Source organism: Acartia tonsa, chromosome 6, assembly GCF_053477335.1.
Source record: "Acartia tonsa isolate MP-2025a chromosome 6, ASM5347733v1, whole genome shotgun sequence".
NCBI lineage: Eukaryota > Metazoa > Arthropoda > Copepoda > Calanoida > Acartiidae > Acartia > Acartia tonsa.
This window is the reverse complement of record NC_137265.1, coordinates 31,530,046-31,551,708: the sequence shown is the minus strand read 5'-3', so window position 1 is coordinate 31,551,708 and position 21,663 is coordinate 31,530,046. Positions and strand designations below refer to the sequence as shown.

General features: G+C 32.2%; 3 protein-coding genes and 1 long non-coding RNA gene across 4 annotated transcripts; all 4 read right to left on the bottom strand.

Moving 5' to 3' along the window:
- Positions 1-2,900: 2,900 nt before the first annotated feature.
- On the bottom strand, positions 2,901-4,296 carry LOC145323342 (uncharacterized). Its single transcript, XR_013880925.1, has 2 exons — positions 4,226-4,296; positions 2,901-3,267 (listed from the first exon to the last, which is right to left on the bottom strand). It is a non-coding gene; the product is annotated as an uncharacterized LOC145323342 (long non-coding RNA).
- A 791-nt stretch (positions 4,297-5,087) lies between these two features.
- On the bottom strand, positions 5,088-10,158 carry LOC145323068 (cilia- and flagella-associated protein 44-like). The gene is made up of 8 exons (XM_080165450.1): positions 10,053-10,158; positions 9,633-9,718; positions 9,065-9,217; positions 7,703-8,701; positions 6,279-7,462; positions 5,917-6,028; positions 5,455-5,602; positions 5,088-5,196 (listed from the first exon to the last, which is right to left on the bottom strand). Exons 1-8 carry the CDS (start codon positions 10,156-10,158, stop codon positions 5,102-5,104), a joined length of 2,883 nt encoding a protein of 960 aa, XP_080021576.1. The 3' UTR covers positions 5,088-5,101.
- A 364-nt stretch (positions 10,159-10,522) lies between these two features.
- Positions 10,523-11,842, bottom strand: LOC145323067 (uncharacterized). Its single transcript, XM_080165449.1, has 2 exons — positions 11,592-11,842; positions 10,523-10,699 (listed from the first exon to the last, which is right to left on the bottom strand). Exons 1-2 carry the CDS (start codon positions 11,817-11,819, stop codon positions 10,523-10,525), a joined length of 405 nt encoding a protein of 134 aa, XP_080021575.1. The 5' UTR covers positions 11,820-11,842.
- A 4,341-nt stretch (positions 11,843-16,183) lies between these two features.
- LOC145323066 (cilia- and flagella-associated protein 44-like) lies at positions 16,184-18,066 on the bottom strand. The gene is made up of 3 exons (XM_080165448.1): positions 17,994-18,066; positions 16,897-17,024; positions 16,184-16,306 (listed from the first exon to the last, which is right to left on the bottom strand). The coding sequence occupies exons 2-3, from the start codon at positions 16,975-16,977 to the stop codon at positions 16,184-16,186; spliced, it is 204 nt and encodes a 67-aa protein (XP_080021574.1). The 5' UTR covers positions 16,978-17,024; positions 17,994-18,066.
- Between the last annotated feature and the right edge of the window lie 3,597 nt (positions 18,067-21,663).

The window sequence follows — 21,663 nt, the reverse complement described above, 5'->3', positions numbered from 1 at the left end:
AGATATTTATAAAGCTTCTTCTACTAAGAGTACAACTTATTCAAATCTGCTGTTTCTGAGATCTTTTAGCTTCACCCCTTAGGGGAGTACCAGAAGTTTTGGAGACCTTTAACGTTAGACAAATAAAGCCTTACTACTTTATATTATAGGATATCTAGATAAAAGCATAGAAATATTAAAAAGGTAAAATAAAATAATCTTACAAAAGTAAAATGTTTAATAATCTGTATTTTCATTCATGCATACAACCATACATACAAAGTTTTATAGAACTTGTTATGCGCATTTCTTGGTGATATCCCATAAAGTGCCAAGTGGATCAAACACAGCCGTCCCCCGACTTATTTCTTTAAAATATAAATAAAGGGGAGTGAGTGTAGTTTACAAAAGAAGTAAAATATTGTATCAGCCTATGTTAGTTTAGGTTAAGCCGAATACATGGTGGCTTCGCATGGTTAGAGTACCGCAGTTAGAGGCCCCAAAGTTTTCGACCCTGGCAGGGGTTGGTCACAAGAATAACGTGGTAATTGATCTATCGACAGTAGCTTTGAAGGGAGTACTACATGTCTTTTATTGATAAATTTTCATATATCTGCTCTCAACAGTTTTCAACTGTTTTGATTTGAGAGAAAGTACCTACCTATCTTATCCCAAATAATTTCTCCGTATCTATTGATTTGATTATCAAACTATATCCTTCTATTCAATTAAAGTAGAATGTATGTTTTTGACACTTCTCATCTATCTGAATAAAATTTCTTAGAAACTTATATTATTAAACCAATATGCATTTTAAAGTAATTCTTTAACCTTCTTTGTTCGTCCGTTCGTAAACTTTTTTGGGAAAATGTTATAGTGAATATTTCCTTTAACAATGAACCTTCAGTAAATACTCAGTCTGTCGATGACTCGGTCATGTTATGACATACTAGAGGCTTCGCCCCTAGCCTCTAGGAGCTTTGCCCCAAGAGGTAATTAAAAAAATTAAATACTCCCACTAAGGTAACCCCACTACTTTCTGTTAAAACAAGGATGACAACATCCATAAAAGCGAAGCACTGAAACGGTAGGACAAACGGACATTAACACTTGTATAGTATCTGAACTGAAAAATCGGAACATAAATGTATAAATGTCGAATCAAAATTGTAGGTAAATTTGTTGAAAAACTGCTTAAAAACAGGATAATGTTTATGGACATACTTACATTTTTGGACTTGATTATAGAGTTGCTTCGCTTATAATATTGTTCTTTGTTGTCCCAGGAATCAATATACCAAAAATCAGATCAAACGGATAATTAAAAAACTTGAAAATTTGTTGTTAAAAAAGTAGAAAAATCAACATATTTAAAATGGACGTACGGACATTCTGGTAATGATTATAGAGTTGCTACGCTTTCTAAATCGTACCCAACTACTACAGGAATCATCATGCAAAGTTTGAAATCGATAGGACAATTCTAACATGCCTAAATTAACGAATAAAAGCTATCTATCTCGGACGGACGGACGGACGGACGGACGTACGGACGGACGGACGGACGGACGGACGTACGGACGGACGGACGGACGGACGGACCGACCCTAATTATAGAAAAGCTTCGCTTTTAAAAAAAATAAGTACCCCCACTAAGGTGCCCCCACTACTTTCTATTTGAAAAAAAAATTAGGTACCCCCACTAAGGTGCCCCCACTACTTTCTATTTGAAAAAAAATGGGGGGGGGAATTTTTTGTTATTTTGGGGGGTTGGGGATGTCCCACCCCCCAAGAAAATAGCCTAAAACCACCACAGGACCAGTAGGTATATACCCTGAAGAGTAGAATCCAATCGGTTCTGTGGTTACCGAGATCTTAAGGGACAGACAGACGGACAGACACCAAGCTACTTTGTATTATAGATGATTTACTTCCCTGATATTTTAGATAGATTGCTGATTTTTTTTAAAGGCTATTGTTTGCTGCAATACTTCTTAGTTTTATGAGCTTTGCTACTTATTGATGTTGTCATCCTTTTTTTTTACATGTTTTGAAAATATGTAAAAGGTTCAATGTGTTAATAAAGAAATATTTATATTTTGTGAACCACATTTTTTAGATAGGTGTCATATTTGACACGCAATGTACCTTTTAAATCAATTCGAGCCTATGTCATGGCAGAATAAATCAAAAACCTGGAGCTATAAGATCCTCCAAAAGTTAATTGGTTCAGAAGATCTTAGTGAAGAGTCAAAAACCTTACTACTTATAAAAAGAAGAATAATTATAAGGAATTCAATAAAAATATTTATTTATGAAGAAATTATAATTAAGATTTGATAAATACAAAAACACAGTACTGATATGTGATATGCATAGTATATTGAATTCAGTTTGGAATAGTTATTGATCGCATTTTATTATGGACAGCATTCCGCATATATTAAAATTACAAATTACAAAATTTAAACCAGTTTTGTTTGCCCCGAGGTGCCGAAGGCCTGGGCTAAAAGAACTGGTATTAGTTTTATGATATAAGGTGTCCTTGTTAACATTATACTGTTGTCATCATGTCAGTATTACACCTACAGTATCGCTTCGAAACCGATTAATATCCGGTGGATGAGAAACGGTTCTCAGCCACACTGCAAAATCATGTATCTTATCGTATCATATATTATCTAGTTTTCTACAAATGTAAAAATGTTCAATCATAACATTAAAAACAGTTTTGTTAGTCCATACCTTAGGCATCTCGTGGCTAACAAAACTGGTTTTGATTTTTAATATTTTTATTTGAATATTTTATGTCCGCGGAAAGCTGTTTATAATACGATGCCATAATAACAAAATCTTACAAATTCAAAATTTTTTTCATTTTTATTTTACATTACTTGATTAAATTAATGCTTGTCTGAATGGATGTACACTGTACAGTACACTATAAGTGGGTATTATGACAGGGGAAAAATTGCCATTTATTGGTCAGTTCGTGCATGCGGTATGAGGGGAAGGAATGGGGTAAAGGGGGTGGAAGGGGGTAATCATTATTTTAGCCCAATGCGTGTTTCACTTAATTAGAAAACATGAAAATCTGGTGTAAGACCCAAGTAATAATAAGTAATGTCCATTTATGCCTATCATTTTTATGCCCAAACGTCACCTAATTCATTTTTAGAATAATCTTTTTAGTGGATAATTCTTGAAAGTGAGGCATGGTATCTTGTTGTCTTTCTTCCATATAGTCTTGGGATCTCCGCCGTGTGCTTTCTAACGTTCTTGTTGAACCTAGTAAAAAACAAGAATATTTACATTCAATAGTAGCGCAGCAATAACATGGTACACATTTTTTATAAATTAAAATATGAACAAATTTCATTCAACAAAAGAGTGTTTTCACTTAAACATATTTTTGGCCACCGAACCCAAGGATCTAAAAGGGATAAGAAAATGGCCGATAGATTGATGTATATCCCAGGGAGTAAGAGAGGGGACAATGGATCGAATATTCAATTTTTAGGAGTCTCAGACTTTGGGTACTGGCTTAAAGGGAATGTGCACGAATACAGCAGATTCTGACTGACTTTGGATAATTGCGCATCAATGCCCCGCTAACTAGCTGAGCTAGTTTTGAATATGCAGACAGAAAAATTTGTTATTAATGGCTGGTTTTAACAAATATTTTTTCCCAAGAAAATGTCTTTTCATGTATAGAAACTCTACTGTGATATTTATGTGTTAAAAAATTTAAGAACCGCTTGAATTTAAGTGTCAGTTATAAATATATGAGAAGGGTTGAGGTAGTTGTAAACAAGATTTTTCTAGTGATTAATTACAGAATGTTTACTACATTGTGATGTGTTGATAATTTAATTTTCAAGTAAATGACTTTTTTTAGAACTAATTCGTTCGAAATTAGGTTACCATGATCCCTTTACAATTTTGGTAAAATTTTCTTGATAAATCTGGTTTTCATTGCTTTTCAGCGAGCCCTCTTAAATTGAATTAATTGCCCATTGTCCCTCCCTTACTCCCTGTGTATATCCCCATCGTTGATACACAAAATTGCCCTTTCTGTAGATTAAAATTAGTAGTTTAATGTCTGAACACTTAACTTGATGAAACAACCAATCACAATTTACTAAAGTCTCCAAAGTTGTTAAGCCAATGAATAAGATAATGCTATTATAAAACTTTAGGGACTAGTAAAATAAACAGGTCATTGTCCCCTGTCTCCGGGACTAACCTGTTACTGTTGGCAAAGCTCTCTTGGCTGTCATGGGTCTCATACGTTTCTGTTTTCTTGCTGAATCAAGCACTCCTAGCATTGAGAGGTTCATATGTAAAATATGACTAACTTATTTGTAGTATAGCTACTCTTCAAATCGATAAGTGGATAAATACATTTTTTAACCTCAGTTGATTATATTCGGAAACCCATTAAGTAGATACACTGGTTATATTATTAATAAAAATTATGTTAGGGATCTTATGGGATAAGACAATGGACGATAAATTTATGTACATCTCCAATGATGATAAACCAAAATACCCCTTCTTAAGATTGAAATTATTGGTGGAAAAGTTTGAACACTCCTTGTTTAGAAACAACCAAACCAAATTTAATAAAAGTATCTAAAGTTTTTAATACATTCTCAAAGTGCTTACAATTTTTGCAATTTGGATTTTTATGCCTAAAAGAAGATTAAATGTTTAACCTCAGATGCTAAATCTGTTTATCAATTTATTACAAGTTACTTGTGAATATAATTAATTAATAATAGCGTAATCTGAACAATGAACATTCCTGATTTCATCAAGTATCTCATGAGTAAGGTTTTACTCTCTTTTATTGATGTCTCCTATATTTATAAATATTTTATATTAATTTAAGTATATTGAAATAAGTTATTAATATTTAGTGAAAGCACTGATTTAAAAGATATTATGTATCAAAGGCTTTTAAAAATTAAAAAAAATAATTAAAGTAAGAGTATTTAAATAATTATTTTAAGGAATTTAAATAAAGTTAACATGTCAGAAATCATGAATGTTTTTGGTAGGATAAGTTTTATTAAAAATATGGGAGTAAAAAATCAACCAAAGTTGTAAATGTTATATATTATTGAATATATTCCTGAGATTTGAATTGTTGCATCATTTGTTCCAGTTCTTTTTCAATTTCTTCATCCTTCTGTCGTTTCTTATCGTTGTCACCTTAATATGATTTTCTATAGAGTAGCTGTGCTCCTTTAAAACATTTCTATTAATAACTTAACCGTATTATCCACCTGTCGTTTCCGTAATTGCAATTGTCATAGGCATAATCATTCTTTTTGCAAAAAAAAGTATTTGAAAATATTAGTAAAACATTGCACAATAAAAAAAATCATAATCAGAAAAATATATATTATAGAATCATAGGTTAACATGTCAAAATGGATTACAGATTTGGATTCTCCAAAGAATTATTACCTATAAGTTTATTCCACTTGTCAACATCGTGCATATTGTTGTACTTCTTTCTTTGTAGTTCAGTATACTCGGTAAGTATGTCAGAGTTCTCAAATATTTTATGGTTCAACTTTTCCTCTGCTTCTTTGATCTCTTTAGATTTGGCATCCTTGAAAAAGATATTGATAAAAGATATTGATTAAAGTATTATTTTTTATAATTTATTTTTCCTTAAACATGTCAGTCATTCCAAAGTAATACAATATTTTTTTTAAACAAATCAATTTCAATTTGATAACATTTATATCTTACTGACAAGCTTTAATGGTATCAAAACAATGCTTTTTGTGTTATTTTGAAGTAATTGAAAGTCACATTTCTTTCAGTCTTGTTGTTATATTTTTAGAGACCAATTTCATGCCTGGTTATTGTTAAGCCAATCTCCCAATTTTTATTATTAATGTCATTCGCCTGACAGTGTACCTGAATACTCCAGTAAGTCTTTTCTTTTCTCTGTAAAGTTTCCTTCATTTCTTCCAAGGTTTTATTCACTGAAAAGCTCTCCAAAGTCTCTAGGGTAACACCAGGACCAAATCTTAACAAGGACGATTATATTAAAAAGTAACGAAGCATTTAAGATTCATTTTAGGAGTAAATTAATTAGTTGTAAAGAAAAATATAAATTTTAGGTTATTATGATCATAAAACTGCAATTTCAATTGCACATTTATGAGTAAATCATTCTATAGGACATTATAGTTGGTTCATTTCAGTGACACACAGTTAGACTGAAATTCAAATCATAGCTATAAAAAGCTGCATAATTGAAAAAGATTAATACTAACCTCTTCTCCATATCAACTTTACACTTCCTGTCCAGGGCTTGAATATCCTTCCTCAAAACTTTGCAGGTGTTGATCAGAGACTCGTGCATAGTCTTGGTCTCCTTGTACTTCTTCTTCATGTTATTCTTCTCATACTTGAGCTGTTCTGTTCTTTGTTGGAGGACAGACAATTTGTCCTCTGGGAAGGCCAGAAGCATGTCTGCTGATATTCTTCCAGAGGCAAACCTCTCAGGATCCAGGTAGCGCAAATCATACATGTTGACAGTCACCAGTTGATCCAACTGATTTAGTTTCTTTTGTTTGTTTTTCATGAATGTATTTAGGGCATCTAGTGCTTCATTTAACAGTCTTTCCTTCTTCAATGAGACAGTCTTTAGATTTGTTAATTCTCTGCCAATATTATCTTCAAGTCTTCTTTCTGAAAATAATTTTGCTTCAACATCGTGCTTTTTATTTCTTAAATCTCTGATCATTTTGAATGTTTCAATATCAAGATCTTCTGGTTTGCTTTTCAATTCATCATCTTCGCTAATAACATCACCAAGCCTAACCGAGTAACCTTTAGATTCAATAAGTCCAACCTCAAGAGCAATATCATCATAGCAATCCTCACTAAGAGCAGCTGGGGGATTTTTGTTGTAGAGTACCCAGAGATTATCAGCATGTTTGTTGTCTGATAGTTCAAGCTCTACAGCTTCATCAATATTCCTTTTTTGATCCTTGAGGGACTCCACATTTGCTTGCTTACATTTCAACTGCTTTTCTACTGATTGTAGCTTAACATTAATCTTACCCAATACTTCATTTTGTTTGTATACATTAAATTTAAGCTCAGCTTCTTGGCTTTGGTCTTCCTTGATTACTTGGTATTCTTCAAAAAGAAAGATCAATGAAAGTTCAGCATATTTGAGCCTATACTCAAGTTGATCTTTAGCATGAACTGCTTCAAATATCTTATCATCAAACTTTCTCATTATTTTGGTCATTTCACGGATTTTCAGTGATTGCTGATGCTTGGCCCAGATGCAGTCAATATCAAGCATTGACAGCTCAAACAGGGATTGTTCCACTTGGGTTTTGACTCCAGCTGAGTCAAGATTCTCATCCTCTTCAACATAATCAAGATGAGGTTCTGAATGCTTAACTTTCTTGTCACTGGGCTGTGTGGTTGAGGCTGAGGATACCTATTGATAAAAAAATTTTATTAGTGAATCATAGTTTACATTTAAAGATCTTGAACTGTAAAATTAACTTAGGTTCAAACTTTTTAAGGTTCAAGCTACTTGGTAGAGAATGATAAATTTCTAAAATTTTATTATAATAAGAGAAGTATTTATTTCTTAACTAAATATGTAATAAATTAACATTTACTTTTTACTTTACATAATAGCCCTTTGCTTACAATGTAGAATTGTATTATTTACCTGTTTGTTATACTTCATAGTCAACGATGCCTTAGAGCTTCTCCTAGACCCAACACTCCTCTTACCCATCTCTGACTTCTCCAGAGCAAGAATAAGATTCATCTTCAGCTTTTCTACCTCCTTGGCTTCTATCAGGAATATGTCCAGATCTTTCTCTTCAGGAGCAAAGTCAGGTATTGCTGGAACCTGCTCTCTGTCTGATTGATCCAGCTGATCTTGGATCTCAACGATTTCCTTGTTGATAATCTCAAGTTGAGCAATAACCTCTCTTTTCTCAATTTGAAGATCCATAACCTTTTTATTAAATGCTCTTTTCTGAGAGTAAATAAGATAAATAATGTCATTTAGCTTGAGAGCAACTTCAAAAGGTTTTGGGTCATACTTGCAAATAAATTCATTACTTGTTTTCCTCTTAAAATCTCCAATATTTTCTCTGGCAAAACTTATTTCCTCAATCAATGATGGATCCTCGTCACTTTCTTTTGGTTTTCTCATGTTCAACTCATCCCACTCTCTCTTTCTCTGCAGTTTCTTCTCCCTCTTCTCTTCCTGTTTTGATATTGCTTTCAGGATTCTTGTATTTGAGATTCTAACATCTGTTTTGCTTCTTGCATATGATGAAACAGCTAGAAAATCATGATGGCGACCTTTTGTTTGGGATTTGAGAGTCTGACTTGCATCATCTGCAAGTCTTGGTGTCTTTGGGGTAAAACTTTCTTGTTGTATTTGATTGACTGTCACTTCATCCTCTCCACGGGTGTAAAGATTCTCATCTTTTAATTTAACCAGTCGAAAAGTTGACAATTCTTGTTTAGATAGCAAACCTTTAACACATATCTTATTATACTCAATTGGATCAAAGTATCTTTGCTTGAGGTTATCTAGAAAAGAAACTGCTTTGTCAGTCTCTGCTTTGAATGAGTCTTTCATATGTTCAATGTCTTGGTTAATTTGTTCTTGGATTTCTCTGTAAGTGTATTCAGTCATGGTGAAGTTTTCCTAAAATTAACAAAACTAGATTATAAATAGTAGGGCATCTAAAGTAAAAAAATATCAGGCATGATTAAAGTATATCCAATAAATCTATAAATCTGAAATAGTATTTTAGGGGCAGATATAAAGGTCGTCAATTTTAAAAGTGTTGCACCCCAATGACAGCTGAAAATCAATTATAGATTTCGTGATTTTTTTCAAATCAATTTTGTTGTTGGTATAAGCTGAAAATATACAAATGAAAGCAATTTTTATTCAAATATTTTGAATGGACAAACAAAATAAACTGAAGAATAAATTTTCATTGGACAGATATATGATTAATTTGTTGAGGCATGTGCTTTCCTACTTTTTTAACAAAATACTTACCTTGGGTATTTTAAATTCCCTGGGTAACATTTCGTTTCTGAGGACAAGTTTCTTGAAATCTCTCTTCAGATTTGAGACATCTTTCTGTATTTTCATCATATTTTCTTCAATAAGTTTACTCATTGTCTCTTCCTTGATCTTGGATTTCATGTCCTAATCATGAGATATTTGCAGTTGATGTATAATAACGTGAACAAAATATTGGCTTAAAATGGAGGGGGTTGGGGGGATCATCTGACATCAATATAAAAATTGCTCCACCCCTGGAACTTTTTAACCTCATCTTAAAATTTATCAAGGGGAGGGGGCTAAAGGAAGCATTGAGTTTGGAAATTGAAAGATTTACTCTTATAGTTTATTCCCCCGAACCCCAATTTTGATAAGGGGGGATTGAGAGGGGGATGGTGGTTGAGACCTATTTTGATGTCCTATTTGGTACTAGAAAAAATTATTCCCTTATTTTCTTTAATAATTAATAAGTGTCTATGAAGAAAGACAAGGATGATAAAATGAATAATAGTTATACTTGTACTTGCGAATATAATTAGTTATAAACCAGCTTTGTTACCAACAACAGCAATATATCCCTGAATACAAAGATGATTGGGGTCTTCAATATCATGAATGTTCTCAAAGCAGCTGGAATCCAATGGCCTAAAACCACAATATTTTTATATTCAGTCAAACTTTTATCGTATGAAATGCAAGAAGAGCTTATTTTATCTAAAAAGCGTGTTAGTTTTATTGCAGTAAAGAAGTGCATCTGATTAAAAGATTAAAATTGAACACTACCTAGACAATTTACGAAATTTTGTTAATTTATACCACCAAAAGTATGAAGTCATAATGGCTATAGAACATTATGTTGTCAATTATATGTCAGCCTTGGCCACTTTCCTTTATAAAAACCATTATTATTAGGAAATTTATAGCTTTAGAGGTTTAAGCAAAAAAAGCTAGAATTTTGACTGTCTCAAAAATACTATGCCTGCAGCCAACAGTCTCTTTTTTAGACGCTCCAGGAAATTTCTTCCATCCCATTTTCGACGGCTTCTTTTTGGCGGCTCCGTCCGCTGCTTCACCACCAGTGTCATCCGCGATTAGTTCTAGTTTTAACCGCCAATATTAAATTTCAAAGAGTTTTATTTTAGTTTGTAATTACTATTAGCCTCTTGTGGCCATTTCGAAAGAGATGTTTGTAAGCAACATTAATATTAATAAAACAAGGATGACAACATCCATAAGTAGCGAAGCTCAAAAATCATGGAAGAACATCCAAAATGAACTGTACAGTATTTAAACACAAAATAAAAATAGGGGTAAATCATTTCATTGGCTATTTATCTTAGAGGTTCACCAAGCAAAAACAAAAAATTTATTCAATAAGTTTCCCTGTTTGGGAGAACCTCTATTTCTTAATAATCTATTGTTTACAGAAAATTAGGAAGTTCATATATATTAATGATTTATTATTGGCTCTCCTGGTTTTGATTTAAAAATAAACAATGTCCCATCCATGCTTGATGTAATAAGCTTCTCCACCATGACAACTATATCTGATATACGTCCACTCTTAGCATCACTCATAGCTTTGGTCCACAGGTTGGTGTGCTTCAGCTTGGAAACATCTACTAGCTAAAACAGGTGTTCAATCGCATCCGTAAATAAATTATATCATTGCAAATAGAGGCACAGGCACAATATGTGAAAACTATTTTTTAAACCTTTAAAAATTTACGTATATCTTAAACAAATATCTTTCAATCAGGTACATTAATATCATATTAAAAGATTATTCCTCCCCCAAATACTTTTGATATCTTTTCTCGAGAAGCTGGTAAACATTGGGATAAAAAAAATGAATTGTACATTGATAATTTAATTTGGTCGTCAATGTCCCATTCATTTATAGTATAGTAAGTTTTTTTTGTTTTTATTGAGGTCCCGCTAATCACTGCATTAATAAAGTCAGCTACATCAGGGAAGCTTTACATTAGTTCAGGGATTGGGTTAGACTATTAACTAATTTTCATTTCTTTTTTCTGCCCCTCCCTCACCATTTGGAAAGAGAGTTTCCTAGATTTTAGGGAGGCTGTCGCATGTAAGTAATAGTTATTTTGTGTTTCGTAGTATAAACAGCTTTCCACGGATATAAAATGTGCAATTATTTGATTAAAACCAGTTTATTTTAGTCTCGAGATGCCGAAGGCACGGGCTAAAAAACTGGTTTTAATCTTATGATTGTACATTTTATATTCATAGAAAACTGGATATAATACGTTGCTGGACATAATTTTTTTCGTATTGATGAGAACCGGTTCTAATCCACTGGATATTAATCGGTTTCGAATGAATACGAGAAAATAGTAGAATAAGCTATGTCAAACACGTTTCTGAGGTCAAATTGCTTCAAAATAATCGAAATAACCAACAAGTTGCGTTGCGTGCTCGTAGCTCAAATGTTTAAGATTATCTAGAACAATTTTATCCATGAATGGTTTTTATATTAGCGGAAGTGATTGAACACCTGTAGATAACCATCCGAGAATCCACAAATAACTGTTGACCTCTTCTTCGGGCGAACAATCTTAGTAATTTTAGAATTTCTGGTTGGTTTCTGAAGGGTTATATTCTCTTGAGTATTCATTGTCGACATTTCAATTTTCATCAGCTCCACAGATTTGTCAGAATCTAGAGCTATTTGGAGGAAACCTTTTTCATCAAACCAGATGTCGAAAAGGCTGAAGCCGTGCATTTTAAGATCATCTTCCACACTAAAGATTTGACAATTCTTTGAAATATTTTTTTGAAAAAGAAAGAACACAGTAATAGTGTCTGACTGATTATGACGTAACAAAAAAAATTAGCCAATGAGAGGCCACTATAAATTTTACCATTGGTCAATAACGGCCTCTCATTGGCTAATTTTTTTTTGTTACGTCATAATCAGTCAGACACTATTACTGTGTTCAAAATAAACAACTGAAAAATTAATTATGTAAAAGGTCTAATCTATAATACAAAGTAGAATTATGTCTGTCTGTTCGTCCGTCTGTCCCTTAAGATCTCGGTAACCACTGAACCGATTGGATTCTACTCTTCAGGGTATATACCTATTGGTCCTGTGGTGGTTTAAAGCTATTTTCTTGGGGGCTGGGACACCCCAAACCCCCCCCCCCCAAATATGAAAATTCCCCCCTCCCCCCAAAAAAATATATAATTTTCTTGGGAACACTTTAGACTATGAACAGCAGCAGTAGTACTTTTTTTATTATCTCTTGGGGCAAAGCCCCGAGGCTAGGGGCGAAGCCGCTATTGTTTCAAAAAGAACCACATTTAAGGTAATTTTAAACTTAAGTAAACAGCAGATGTTTGATTAAACCCTCATCATTTAGTTTGTAAAAAATATTTTATTTCTGAACATTTCTTTAAACTCAAATTAACTGTGTGCATTTGCAAATTTTTATAAAAAAAACTTTTAAAACACAGTCAACATTTCAAAGGATTAAGCTTCTTTGATATTCAGGTTATCTTTTAACTCAAATCAATTGTTTGCATCATCAAATTATACTTCCAAAATTCTCAAATAAGTCAACATTTTATACCATGTAGTTTTCATTTCATGTTTTATCAAAAAAATGTACACATTTTTTCACTTTTTTGGTTAATTCAAAAGAACACCAATTCTTCCTTCATCCTAAAACCTAAACAAAGCAGGATATCATAAAGATTAAAATTTTTCCCATCTCAGGAATAACTCCACCCATTTTTTTAACAGATTTCAAAATCCAAATCTCCACCCATAGACAACCAAGGACAAAGATAAATCCACAACCTTTTCATAACCCCCCCACTCCTCCCACTTTTTGTCTCCTCCCAGGTTTTTTCTGTCTCCGCCTTCAACCAAACTCACCATCCAAAACTCCGCCTATTTCCTAACCATCAAAAAAATTCCTCTAATAAAAACTATGCCCCGCCCCATAACTCAAACAAGGCCAAGAATTATTCCCTACTCCTCCTTTTTAAAAAAACTAATGTTTTAATCTTTTATTTCAAACTTTATCAGTAGTCATCTGTATTTTATGGTGATACCTAAGATTCAAAATAATTTGTGACATTGTTCTATATAAATGTATGTTTAATATCTTTGATCATATTTGCTGTTATCTAATGTCTCATGCCTATATTTTTTAGACAAAATGAATTGAAAATGATTGCTAAAATCGAAATATATCTTCATGTCTTAGAATAGTGTAATTTTTTTAAAAATAGGTTGAAAAACATACTAACTTTAAAATATGATTAAAGTAACAAATGCAATTCCTACGAAATTGGAAAGAAATTGTAAAATTTAGAAGCTAATTATTTGTTTACAGTATTTTTGTTTCTATTTACCAATAAAAATATTTACAACGAGCTTCACTAAACAAAAAGAACAAGCTTACAAGTGGCTGGTTGAACACTAGTAATACCCCACCCCTTATTGTATTACAAATATTATTAAAACAAACAAATGAAAAACTATCCCTTACATATTTTTAATTTATTTGAAAATAAGAAAGGGAGGGAGGGGGGTTATCTGTGCTCAGTGCACTTGGTTCTTTGTGTTATAGAGCCGAATCAGCTTTTCTGAGAAAAAATACAAGAATTAATCATACTGAATTGCACAATTCCTGAAAGTTTTGATCCTGTATTGGTCCAAGTCTATTTCAACTGATTCCATTGGTCGCTGTGGCAGGGATGTCAAATCAAGAATAATAATTTCCCCATTGGCCAGTCCAACCAACAGGCTGATTCTGCAGTAGTTTATAACATTTAATTTCTTTTGTCTCTTCTTATTTATAAATATCCAGTAAGCCATCAGTAAAATGAGGTATAACAACCATAGATTACTACGGGGAGTGCTCTCCTTTATGTCCCTACACCCGGGGTATTATGTAAGTCATTGTCTAATACACAACCATTCCTTTTTATTGCACGACCTTTGTCAGAAAGACCAAATTTTGTATGATACGAAGTTGTGCCAAGGCATTCCTCCTATATATATTACAACTTATGGAAATTTCATTTACATGTACTTTCATTCTAAATTCATTGGATGTTCCAAAATTTTTTTAAACAGCTCTAAACATTATAGTTCTTAGAAGAATAGTATAGTGATAAAGGTATTCAAAATAGATTGTTTTAAGCATGCTAATATTGCGCTTCAGATGAACACAATTTTCCATGATCTATTATACAAGCTGTTTAAATAATAAAATTATATGTTATTATTCCTTTCGTTATTTAGAAGAAAATCAATAGCCTTAATTTCTTGCTTGAAATCAAAGAATCCAATTGGTAGTAGTTTGAGCGCAGATCCTGTTATGATAGACGTAAAGAGTAGCTATTATCACTTTTTTAAAAATTAGGGTTGAAAATTATAAATTGATAATATGTCAGCCATGCGATTAAATTCGGTATTCAACAATTAAAATCCAAATGCAATATACCATGCGCTCACATATTTTATTCTAATCAACTTTTTAGTAAGTTTTTTTTATTCTTAACCGATCCCATTAATGTGCTGTTATTTCTATAACTAGCAAAAATACAGTTTTTCAGTAAGTCGGTGTTTTGTCAATTTTTAAATCAATATCATTTATCATCCGGTCCATTTAATTCAATTTTAGGTGCATTTTTTCAAGTGCCTATAAAGTCCATATACACCATCCTCCTTTATTTTTGATAAAAAAAATTAAATATAGTTATTTTTTTATGCCTAACACCTTGCGGAGGGCCCCAACCCTGTGGAGCTACATATTACCTGACCCAAAGTAATAAATAAAACTTCTACCACCTAATTCATAAATTATTTCAAGATAAAAAATGAGGGGGGCATTAGTTGCTCAACTAGTGGATTTGAAGGGAATGCGCCAATGTTTTCTTTAAGATCTATTCCTGCAAATTCGAGCCGGAAGATGAAAACCGTATGCTCTGCACTGGCCGTGGCTGCTAGATGTTTCTCAACATTCAAACTGATTTTTATCACGGATTTTCTATGGGGTTTTATTGCCTATATATCATATTAGATATATTATTAAGATATTAAAGAAGGTGGATGAATGTCTGCAAATTAAAATCTTGTTATCTAACAACTACACTTTAAAGCGAAGTTTAACCTAGATCCTGGCGGGTTTTAAACTAGTTTTAAGTAGAGTATGTCGAAACTTCCATAGAAATTAGCCGATTCAAAAATTTTATTGATTGTGTGACATTTACTGATAGTGGTTTTGTAATGTTTTTTTTTAATTTAAGCGAAGCTGCTTACAACATAGAGTCACAAAGTATAATATATTATAAGATTAACAAGACAGAGGGCGATAAATTGATGTAATTGTACACCACCAATCAAACCTAACACTTTAGTAGATTAAAATTATAAGAGGCAAAGTCTGTACCAACCAATAAGGACATGTAATTAAACCCCAACGTATTCAAACACGAATGAGAGAACGTGTTTATAAAATTTATCGGACAATTAAATGTCCAATTTCCCCTTCCTCCCTTAGGATTTACCTATTACATAAACTTTGGATCTACTGCAGTTCACGGTAAAATATTGCTTGTAACGAATATTTTCAAAAATCTATGAATTTTAAAGACTGCTAGCTGCCAAACGGCTGAACGTACAGATCATGCCCACACACCGTTTTAAGCGGCATAAGAAGGCCTACAAATAATCTGGAATAGCCATAAATCAATAATGCATAATTATCTCGCAGTGCAAAGAAATGCGCGAAAAAGACCTATTTTTGCGTTTTTTCTTCAGTTAAGCTTTCCCTGTGCATCATTGGATCTTGGCTATTTCAGATTATTTGTAGGCCTTCTTACGCCGCTTAAAATGGTGTGCGGGTATGATCTTTACGTTCAGTTGTTTGGCAGCTAGCAGCCTTTAAAATTCATAGATTTTTGTAAATATTCGTTACCAGCAATATTTTACCGTGAACTGCAGTAGATCCTAAACTTTGGCTACTGCTTTTTGTATATTGTATTTTTCGAAGATATTTACTCCTTTGAAATGAAACACATGATTTTATCTAACAAAATAAATCACTGAGACAAATTTATTTAATATATCTATTCCTGTAGAAGGCGCATGGAAACAGTGAGTGACTTCATCAGGGTCATGAATTTCCCCTCGGAACCTCCAGCGTACATATAGTACAGACGGAGCACTCCATCAGAAAATCCAATCAACACCTATAAATAACACATTTATTACCATAGATGTATGTACACCCAAGAATAATAAATCTAATCTAATCTAATCTAACAAACTTAAAAGGAACTTCTTACAGGCTGAGATGAAGATTTTGTTTATATTAAACTATTTACTGTTGGATTGTTATATGGATGAAATAAAAAAAATAAATGTGTACACTTTTTAACCAATAATATAATTGGGCTGTTTCTACAATGTCTTACTAATAGCCCAATCAAGGGATTTGGGACTAGACTTTTTATATTTATTGATAAACTATACAACATTTGATGGTAGAAGAGATCTTACATAATCCATCCTCTTTTACAAATTAGAAAGATTTCGTATTCATTCGAACCTGGTGGATAGGAACCGGTTCTCACCCATACGAAAAACTATGTCTAGCATCGTATAAAATCCAGCTTTCTACGAATATAAAAATAACTATACCAAACCCTTTCATGCAGAGGTAAAGTTACACAAATAATGGAATTATAGAGCACAAATAGAGGCTGCTGTATTTATCACGATTAGTTTTTTTAAAATTTTGAACAAGATTTTAAATGAGTAAGACAATTCAATTATATACCTGTGTTCCCGTAGTGTCTAGGGCCATAGGCAGCCATTTGACACATGTTATTCCAGCATTGTACTTGACACTATTGGCCATTATGTTGGCTTTCAGATTATATGCACATACTCTTCCATCCACACCGCCTTAATAGAGATAATAATCCTTATAATAAAGTAACAGAATGTTTGTCTTTCTGTCGTTTGTACCGAGGGATCTTGATAACCGCTAAACTGATATGGTTCTCTTTTACAGGGTAGCTTCTAATAGGTTCTGAGAAGGTATGTAATTAATTTGGAGAAGAGTACCACAACCCTCCCAAGAGAAATCGCCCAAAATAATTTTAAAAGGCTACAAAATAGGATATTTTTGGCAAACAGATAAAACAAAAAAATAACTAATCTCATCTAGCGGCGAAAAAAAAATATTTTTTGGTAAACAGAAGATTTCCACATGGACTAAAAAAAACATTTTACGTGCCCCTAGGGGCGTTACAAGTAGTTTTATATAAGGATAGAAGTAGAGTGTTTCTGTACAATAAATTTAAAGTTTTAATGGATATGAAATTATCATTTTTGTGAATAAAATGTCAATTTTTATGAGGGTATGCTTTAATTACCAAGTCTGTGCACTTTAGACATCATTTTGAAAGTTTTTAACCAATAAAATTGATTCTGGAGCTGGTTGACCAAAAAATGATTGCTGCTTTATGTTTCCACAAAAAAATCACCAAATTAAAACACCTAATATTGTCTGACACCTAAAACCTTAAACTTAAAACCTTAAAAATATTTTTGCATCAAATAAACCTTATTTGTTAAAATCTATAAAAGAGGAAGGATAATAGAGAAAAAGGATTAATATACAAAACCTAATAAAAGTATATTATTTGTAGGGTTAGCTACTAGACAAGTTACTCCACTATACTATACCTGACAAAAGTATATTATTTATAGGGTTACCTACTAGACAAGTTACTCCACTATACTATACCTGACAAAAGTATATTATTTGTAGGGTTACCTACTAGACAAGTTACTACATCATACTATACCTGACAAAAGTATATTATTTGTAGGGTTACCTACTAGACAAGTTACTACATCATACTATACCTGACAAAAGTATATTATTTGTGGGGTTAGCTACTAGACAAGTTACTCCTCCGGCGTGGCACTATATTATTTTCCATTATTTTTATTATAATCAAGTAAGATTTTCAGGTAAGCTTTTTGTATATTTGGAATGGCAGAATTTTAAGTTTTTTTGATCCCCCCGCCCCCCTCTCATTAAAAAAAAGTTTTGAAGGGAAAGATTAAAAGTTAATTCTGCAAACAATACATAAAGCAAGATAACAAATATTCGTTTTCTTTATTGATAAAAAATGGAAAATTTCCTGGAATATTTTTTCAGGTTTCCTCATGGTGAGAGAGAAGGACAGGTCCACCTTCCAGATTCCACCTCCGGCATCCTGTCCCCGTAAGAGGTCAATACATTACCACATACTAAACTATGTTGCTGTTATTTTATCAAAATTAGACAAAAATATCCCAATTATCAATTGACAAATACACACCCTCTTTTTGTAAAAAATCTTGTGATAATATTGGCAGCACCCCGTCAATAATATGTAAGCCATGGTCACTTATAACAAAATAGTGACTACACCTCCAACATCCAAGGCTCTCTGTATGAAAAGGGGGTGAAAAATAGCCTAAAACCATACTAAAGCATTGAAATAAAATACCCTAAAACCAACCCAAAATATTGAAAATAAAAAAGCATAAAAAACCTTACTTGTGACCCACATTGTACCTTCTCTAAAATTGTTAGAAACCAAAAATTGTGTTTTTGTATTTACTTTCCTGTGCATACCAAAAGTTCTTATCCGATGTAGATTTGAGTCGGCTCTTTGTTATTGATTGTAGAGTAGCTTCTGCTCCTACCTAAAGGTAAATGGAAATTATTATGAAATAATCACCAAACCTATCCATTAAAGATTAGACATTAATTATTGAAGAATGAAAAAAGTATAACACTCTATATGCCTTCCTGGTAAAATTTTTAACTATTAAATATATCAAAATTATCACGAAGTAGGCCATAATTGGCCAAGTCATATGAAATATATTAAAATAGCCTAGAAGATAGGGTTTCCTTATAAATGAATATGAAAGAATTAGATATTCCCTCTAGGCTACCCTAAGAATTTTTACAGATTAGGCCCAATGCATAGACATCAAAGGGGCATGAGGAAGGGTAAAGAGGTGTTTTCTCAACCAATTTTGATGCCTTTAGAAATTTATTAGATTGCCCATCCAAACCTATGAAACCCCTCATTTTACCCTCTGCCCCCTAACCTATTCAAACAAAAACTTGGACGTTTTTTGCCCTATGTCATTTTTGAGATAATGTTATATTGTAAATAAATTTTTATTGATTATAGATTATTACTCAGGGAGTAAGGGAGGGGACAATGGGCAATTTATTCAATTTAAGAGATTTCGCTGAAAAGCAATGAAAACCAGATTTATCAAGAAAATTTGATCAAAATTGTAAGGGGATCATGGTAATATAATTTAGAACAAAATTAGTTCTAAGAAAAAAATAATTCACTTGAAAATTAAATTACCAATACATCACAATGTAGTAAACATTCTGTAATTAATCACTGGAAAAATCGTGTTTAGAACTTCGTCAACCCTTCTCATATATTTTTAACTGCAACCTAAATTCAAGGGGTTCTTAGATTTTTAATACATAAATATCACAGTAGAGTTTCTATATATGAAATGACATTTTCTTGGGAAAAAATATTTATTAAAACCAGCCATCTTTTCTGTCTGCTATATTCAAAACTAACTCAGCTAGTTAGCGGGGCATTGATGCGATAGTACCCAAAGTCAGTCAGAACCTGCTTAATTCGTGCACATTCCCTTTAAGCCAGTACCCAAAGTCTGATAATCTTAAAAATTGAATATTCGATCCATTGTCCCCTCCCTTACTTCCTGATTATTACTAGACACAAATTCGACCTAAATATCAATGATAAAACATTTCTTGCCACCTACCTGTATTTCATTTATAGGATCCAGCAAAAATATTCTGTCCTCTTTCTCTACATTTACACTTTCAGGATTCTAGTTGGGATTTTATCATTAACGTTTTATTCAAATCTTTATTTACCTTTTAGGTCTTTCTCTGTGTAATCCTAGTTTACTTAAATCACTCAGAAAGGTAGGGAGGTGACATTGGATTATAATTACACTAGTACCCAAAGTTTTGTAACAGAGTTATTTTAGAGTTGCTTTAAACTTTTGGGTACTTTTTTTAAATTGTTTGGTTGGTTCAAAACTAACAATGTCTAAACATTTTAACCAATAATTTGAATCTACAAAAAGAGAAATTTTGTTTATCATCATTGGGAATTTAAATCAATTTATCTTCAATTGTCTTATGCCTTAAGATCCCTGTATATAAACTTCATTTGATTAGAATTTTTTCCGTGTGTAATAACGAGTACTAATAAAATAAAACTTGATTTATTTGTACCTTTAAGTTTAAGGATAAACCTATTAAATTTTTAAACATCTTATTATTACAGAGTTGCATTGTAAATATATAGCTTTAATTAGTAATGCTATATGCTGATAGTAAATTTCATATAAAAGTATCATGATGTCTATCTGTCTGTTAGTGCCAAAGAACCTTACTATCTGCTTGACCGATATCGTTTTGCTTTACAATGTAGCTTTTCATAGGTAATTTTTTTTTCAGACATGGTTCTTTCATTACAGCCAGATTTTTAGAGATATTGAATAAATCTGTGATAAAGTGTTTGTACAGAGAATAAGATTAAAAGGGATCTTAAGGGGTAAAACAATGGACGATAAATTGATATATATTTCCAATGATGATAAACAAGATAAACACTTATGTAAATTAATATTACTGGTTCAAAAGATTGGACACTTAAAGTTTGGTACTAAACAATCAAAATTCAATGAAAGCACCCACAGTTTTTGTGTAAACGAATAAGATAATGTGGTAATAAAACTTTGGGTTCCAGTGTAGTTTACAGCCCAATATCTCCTACCTCTCTGGGTTGTTTCACAAAACCGAAAACAACAGTATTTTAAGTTTTAAATTTTTTTAGAGAGATTACTCAAGATTCCACCAATAGGAGAATCCTTAAGGAACATTCAAGAGATCTTATTGGTTGAAATTATGTACACATTTTATTAAGAATGCATGTTCTTTATTTCAACATAGATAAAAGTCAGCTGTAAACAGTATAATTTCTTAGTACAAAGGATTGCTGAATCAGACTTAATTGCCCAAAAATTTTTTGAAATGTGAAAGTTTCAAACAGAGTTGGATTCTTAACAAAAAAAATCAGGCAACATCAGAAAAAGGTTATTAACATAAGATTTTGTTTAATTTTTGTAGATTTTTAATGTGATTTTGGAGGATTTTTCACAAAAATAATTTTGCCTCACCAGCGAGTAGCAAGCCTAATTTTTATATAAGAATATACCTCAGCTTGAGTTAAAATTAAACAATTCTTTTCTCTGCTAGAAATGTTCCGTTTTAGATTAGACAAAAAATTGGGTCAGACAGGTAATACGATATAGTATGTCTATTATTAGCTATTACTACAAAAGCGTGTTATTATGTCAGTAATGAACAACCATGCTATAAATTCAACATTTTTGTGAATGATGATTTCCTGAATTGTCTCTAAATCCCAGACTCTGATCCAACCATCAGCACCTGGGCATCACC